The following is a 6,568-nucleotide window of genomic DNA, read 5'->3' on the forward strand; positions in this document are numbered from 1 at the left end:
TTTAATTCAAGTAGGTAAAGGAACAAAGCATACAAATTTAGGTGGAGTTGGAGGTAAACCTGTTGTCATTGTAAGTGCTATAAAATCGATGAATTCTTTTTAATTATCATTTCACTTCAGTTTCTTTCCTTATCTGCTACTATGTTTTAGTACTGGACTAAAATTACGGTACAGATGAATTTTCTGAGAAGTCTCTTGACAGTGTTTCAATACCTGTCAGGGAGTGGCAGGGGTGGAGAGGGATGTCCCCCAGTTATTTCCAAGCTGTAAGGAAGTCAGAGAACAGAATCTGTAGAAACCCTTTCCCTTGCTATTCCATTCTGCCGTGCTGGTGAGGCAGAATGATGGCAGTGATGATCCGGCCTTTCAGCGAACCCCTTACAATGCAGGTGCGGATGGCAATGATGCTACTTCTGCAATGTGTGAAATCCATTCAGTTTGCTCTTTGGAAAGGTTTGTGCATTGGGGTCATTAAATTACAAGGGGAACAGCTATTAATACTCTTTGGAACAATACTAATCTTTTTTTTTTTTTTTTTAATCCATCGTGACAGATCTTTTTGGAGGAGTATATTTACAGGGCCTCATTTTTTTCCCTTTTAGCCCAGTCACTGAGGATGCTACAATAAGAACAAAATGTTTACTCACCACTGAACTCTAGAAGAAGGAGTTTCTGCACTTCCCACCTTGTAAAAACTCAGATCTACTAACATATCTCCAAGGGATCCTTCCGAAAGACTTGCTTGGGATCAAACTCTTGCTGAACAGGAGTCAAACAGCCGGCTGGTTTGCTAGGATCCAGGAAGAGACTTCTACCTTTATTGCAATCTAACTGGAATTACAGTCCGAACCGGGATATAAAACCACATGCACGTTTGATCTTCTCCCTCAGGAGAAATGAAATACCACACCGGAGCTAGTTCTGAATGTGAGGAACAGAATCTAGCTGTGTTCCACTCACGCTAGGTTTAGTCTTACTTACCCTGTGCTGCCTCTCAAGTGTTAATAGAAAGCGTTCACTGTGATGTTAGCTATGTAGCGTGAGAGCACGGTATCCCTGACCTCTGTAGATTAATATTGGAAATATTAGAACTTGTAGGGCCACCTTGTGGCCATACTATGTACGGTGGCTCACAGTTTCATATGGCCAAGGACATTTTCTTCTGTGTGATTATTCTCTCTGTTTTTCCTTTGTTTTACCAACACATACTCTCCTTTTTGGCCTTAAACCCCTTAATAATCCTCGCACCTCTTGTTACAGTACCTGTAAAGAATTAAAATCTAGTCCGTCAATGACCAACTACATTGACTGGATTTGAGCTGCTTGTTGCAACGAGGAAAAGACAAATTAACCTGCCGAACAGCTTACAGCATTAGCAGACTACAGCAGAGTTCCCACGTTTTTCACACTGATTATTTCATTTCCTATATGTCTCAAATACATGCATTTTAGGCTGGAGATATGTATATTTTAAATGCTGAAGCAGTGAAGGTATGAGTACAGTTTACTTCAGGAATTGCTTATTGATTAGTTTTGTTGTCATATAGGACTAGGAAGGAGAAGAATTTTCTTGTTTCTATTCATACTGTTTCTGGGTGTTGTTTCCAGATGCTGTGCTTTGGGAATACTTACAAGGTATGTTAGCAGCATGAGGGTACAACTAGATCAGTTAACACCACTTCGAATCCTGTTCCAAGTGTCATCTAATAGTTTTATGTGGAACAAAGAATAGAAGGAATAAGGTGAAAACAGGAAAAAAAGATGAATAGTTCTTGTGAGCAGTTCACTTCTTTGTAGAAGGAAGGTAGGAGCACTTGCAAGAGCATGCTCCACAGAGCTGGCGAAGGCCTTTTGGTGCTCAGGTGAAGTACAAGACGCAGTGTGTACAGTTGGAAGAGATCATTTGAGTCCTGGGCAGCAGGATCCTTACGTGGACATGTAGAGGTGAGCACATGGACTCTGGGGATACAGCCTGTGAAAAGGCCAATGCAGAGTCAGAGGGAGGAGAAATACAGAAGCCCGATGATGAACTCTGCGTCTCCTGACAGGGAAGCACAGATGGAACAACTGGGATCTTTCTTTCTTAGGAAGAGGTTTGTAAATATGACTGGCATTGGAGGATGTTTTCTGCATAGTGCTGCTGTTTATAAATGTTTATATACATGTGGTTCTTAGAAACAATTTTAAATGTGAAAGTTGGTTCGGAAACCTGTAATGCACAGCCTCGTTTCTGCACACCGGCTGCGTGCACGTCTCTCAGTGTAGACACAGATCTGGACCAAACCACTGCGGGTTGTGCAAGTAAGCTGGTGCCCAGCTAGGCGGCTGCTTTCGGACTAGGGCGTTCTTACTGCTGCTCTTGTGCTCTTGTTTGCAAGATGCTGAATGAGAGCGTTAAGGAAGAAGCCACGTGGCATTTACGTGGCCCACTGCCACTCCTGAAAACCCCCGAGGCCTTAATGGAGCAACACAGAAACGATGGGGAGCTCTTAGAACTGACCTACCAGAGTGACTCTCTGCAGACAGTGATTTGCAGCCATTGCCTCAAGAGCTGGGAGTCAGAATTGGTAGCAGGCGCTCCAGGTCCCCCCTCTAGCCCGCTCCTAAAGCACTGCGGGGGCAGGCTCCCCGCTCCCCGCACTGCCAGCCACTGGGGAGCTGCTCTTCTGGACCAGGCGGGGTGTTTCTGCTCGCCAGCCGTTCAGCTCTGTCACTGCTTCCAGTTGAGTATTGGCTTTTTTTATACTTTTAAGTCTGGGCCTTATTGCATATTAAAGTAGAAGGTTCCCGATTCAAATATTGAATGTCTTAGTCTGGATTAATAATACAGTTGCCAGCAAAGTTCCTGCAGGAAAAGGGAAGCTATGGCTGCAACAGTCTGCTTCCTGCACAAAGCCAGGACTGTGTGGGGAAACTTGGCACTTGCTATTGATCTGTTTGCTCAGCAGCTGAGCTGGCATTCGCCAGCTACATGTGTTGGTTTTGTAAATAGACAGAATGCAGTAGCATTTTCTTTAAGGCATGTTTGATATTTGACTCTTCCCATTGGGTTCAGGAGCTCTGTGAACTGTTAGCTTGAATCCCTCCCAAAAGTAGAATAACAGAAGCTTACAATTTTACAGCATTGCGTGTTGAATACCATCCTTGGATTCCTCCCGAGCAGTCACATACAGCAAATAACAAGTAAATAACATGTGTGGTGAGTGCATCCCCCTAAAATCTAAATGGTTCCAAGTAGCCAACTGTTATTTCAGCATGGTCGGGATAGTGGTGATCAGAGGGGAATGTTGTATTTACACACAACGTGCGCACACACGAAAATTTCAGAGAGGCGTGGTCTTCCTCAATTTTCAGAGGACTAAAGCTTGAAACTTTATTTAAAAATTCAAAATTTTCAACTGTTAAATTGGGACTTGCAATTTCTAGTAGATTTGGGGCTGCAAACCCGACTCTTCCCAGTGATATCTGGTACTGGGAGCAAATATCCGCTCCGTTTAAGTCAGTGTAGCTCATTTAGCTGATCCAAATCATTGGTTATGTAGGGAGCGTGGTGAGACTGAGGGGCCACAGTTACGTGATCTGAACAGACACATAGGTAGGTATCTGAACATCCTGTAGTTTGGTACCGCTGTTTTGCTTTAAAACTATAGGTATCATGTTGTATCATGACTGGCTAACAGGTAACGTAGCATTACTCATTACCTGCATTTTATCAAACACAAATAGGTATAATAGTTCTTAGAGTTATAAAGTGTTAATTAATGCCTGTGTGCTACTGAGAAAAAGGGATTTTCTTACAATTGCTATACTACTGATCGATTGGCTCTAAGGTCCAACCATCCTCTAAAAGTTTATTTTCTGGTATTTATTTAAAGAGATTTATAAATAAAACTTTTGTGTGAATCTGGTGTTGGGATGTTGGCAGGTCTGCCAACCACTTAAAAGCTGTAAGAGTTGACAGGAATGAATAAATGTGTGTTATCTTGCAGTCATTTGGAAAAAGCCAGCTCCCTGATCTAAAAAAAAAAAAAAAAAAAAAGTTCAATTTTTTTTTTTTCCCTAACAAAGTTGTCCCCTATTGGCTTGCTAATGCACCTCCCAGCCTGTCCTCATTAACTGGCCTCGTACCCTTTTGCTGCATGTGCGTGCAATGCTGATCAGCGATGGGTGCTTTTTCTTAAACTCTAAAATTAAAAAATAATAACTTAAACTAAAAGCATAAGTGATCAGATCTGAGAATAAAAGTGATTTTACTCCAGTGATGCTCCATAAGTGATTGGAGTAAAAGATTTTATAGAAATCTTAACATTTATAATAACAAAAAAAAAAACCTGGTGGTGGATCTTAGAACTGCATTTCAGTCTCACCCATTTAGTCCAAGAGGAAGAGAAGTTAGAGAGTCTGCATGTGCTGAGTACACGGCAACGGTCTTACTATGGGCTTTTGAAATGGGTGTTAAAATGTGGGAGTTAGGCTCTCTTGCACTTGAATTAAGGGGATCTCTTCTTTAGTTCAGTGGTAATGGGGTTTAATATTAGGTAAGTCACATGACAGAAAATAACTACTTACCTGGTAATCAGTCATGGTTAATGAATTACCTTGAATGTATTCGATTTTAAACTTAAATTCCACGTATACTTTGTCACAGGCAGCTGTGTAAAGGCTATGTTTTGGACAATTTTTTGGACTCAACTTTGGCGAGAAAATTTGCAGCACCAGAAGAGGAGCTCAGGTGGGCAGTCCAGTTACATTTCGGTCTCTGTCCACAAACTATTTTCAGCCCTTGCCTGTTATCCCTTTGTCTGCACCTTGCTCATTCTCGTTTCTTGAAGCAAAGATGTGCTGTTAAGATCGGCACGTCCTTCACAAACAGCACTGGATATATTTTTCACATGGTGAACGTATTCTGGTACAACCCAAATCTTCTACAGATTAAGTGTTAGCAGCTCTGTTTCACAGCCAGCTAGCATTTAAAGCTCTGTCTGGGCACATGGAGTGTTTGTTAGTCTAGAAGGTTGTAGTATCTATATATATATATATAGCTGTTAGACATGGTAACGTCACAGCTTTCAAATGCAGCTGGACAATCGTAACTTTTATACCAAAAAATAAAAATAATCCATGGTAATGGCCTTTCAGTGTGTAGTCCGTGTGTGCTTGGTCTGAGTGATAGCACCATCGCCGTAAGTACAGGGCCCTCCCGCCACGCTCAAATGGAGGTGGAGGTGGTGCGATTTCACTAAGTGCTGCACTGTCTTGTCACAGCGTTGAGGAGGGAGATCCAAGCGGTCAGCACAGTCTGTTGAAAGCCAGGATCCATCACTCAGCATCGTGCGTGGCTGTGCGCACCCGCTGGAAATGCGGAGGGGGTACTGCCCCTGCGGTGAGGTCAGACCCTACGCAGCCCGGAGCCGCGAGGTTCTCCTACAAAATTCACCTCCTTTTTACTGTTTGGCTTGAGCACTCTGCTGCATAAACACCTCCCCACACACACCTGTAACTGGACAAGTGTATTTTTAAAGTATGTCAGGATATTTTTTTAGCTAGATATTTTTGTTTTGTTAAAGCCACACTAACTACTGTATTTTTACCTTTTATATGTAAAGCTTGGCAATAGCTCTCAATGTATAATTTATTTGTTGTTTTTTATAAAACAAAGTGCACCCTCTTCTGTTCCACAACAGTAGTGATGTATGAACTGTTTTAGGCACTGCACTGAGATCTGTATTGAAACTGTACATGGGAACAAGAAACTGTGATTTGTAGTCCACTCAACCCAATCTTGAAATGTTTATACTGTAGTTTTGTCTTAAATATACCACATCAGCACAAAAGTCTCACGGAGTCATCTTTAAGTACTGCTGCGTTACGCTGGCACGGCAGTAAAAGACAGGTGGGTTGGCCGGGACTTGGGATGTGAGCTGTGTGGTGGGGGCCGGTGGGACGCGGCACCCCTGAAACCAAAGCCAGAGGTGTGCGGCAGAACTGTGCTTCGCGCCGAGTGCTCACCTGATCATCGGATTGAGTGGCAGTACATTAACTCTGCAGGACCGTATTTTTTTTTCTGTGTAATAACGTCGCTTGGCAGGTTCTAATTGAAGAGAGGGGTGCCTGGGTTGGAGAGAGATTTGTAAACTTGTTTGGGATATCAAAACTGCAGGCCGTATTAGAAACTTAATTTGTTGTCAGTTAAAGCGTAACTCAAGGTGGCATCTAAACTTGCAGATAGATGCCGAAGAATTAAATGCCTTCTTTCTAAAAGAGCTGAGATTGTCCAGGAGGACTGTCAGGTGTTCAGTGGTTTTGAAAATCAAAGTACCGAGGTGCGTGCCCAGAAAGGAAGCTTGAACTTCCGAGTGTAGTTCCACAACATGCAGACAAAAGTGCGTGCCAGTTAACTGAGCAGTCTTGCTTTCGTTTCCAGTAAGGGATTGTTTTATGTTTTGAAGTACAGTACTGCTAATGATTGTTTAAAGGAAACTGTTTATTTCCTAACCTTGACTTTGATGAAATGCTTAAGAAGGCAGCAAAGGGCAACCAAACCATTTGATCATCTTCATTTCTCAAC

The 6,568-nt window shown here is 42.5% G+C and overlaps 1 protein-coding gene across 6 annotated transcripts in view; it reads left to right on the top strand.

The window, feature by feature from the left end:
- Positions 1-5,834, top strand: part of EPB41L5 (erythrocyte membrane protein band 4.1 like 5) — a 61,341-nt gene extending 55,507 nt beyond the window's left edge. For 5 of the 6 annotated variants that reach the window (XM_075028757.1, XM_075028756.1, XM_075028759.1 and 2 more), the window contains one exon: positions 603-5,834. In XM_075028757.1, coding sequence (XP_074884858.1) covers positions 603-660 — 58 coding nt within the window. In that variant the 3' untranslated portion in view covers positions 661-5,834. The remainder of the gene's footprint in view (positions 1-602) is intronic. The other variant, XR_012650504.1, reaches the window with a different exon arrangement.
- Positions 5,835-6,568: the final 734 nt, after the last annotated feature.

Source organism: Buteo buteo, chromosome 5, assembly GCF_964188355.1.
Source record: "Buteo buteo chromosome 5, bButBut1.hap1.1, whole genome shotgun sequence".
In the NCBI taxonomy this organism is placed as follows: domain Eukaryota; kingdom Metazoa; phylum Chordata; class Aves; order Accipitriformes; family Accipitridae; genus Buteo; species Buteo buteo.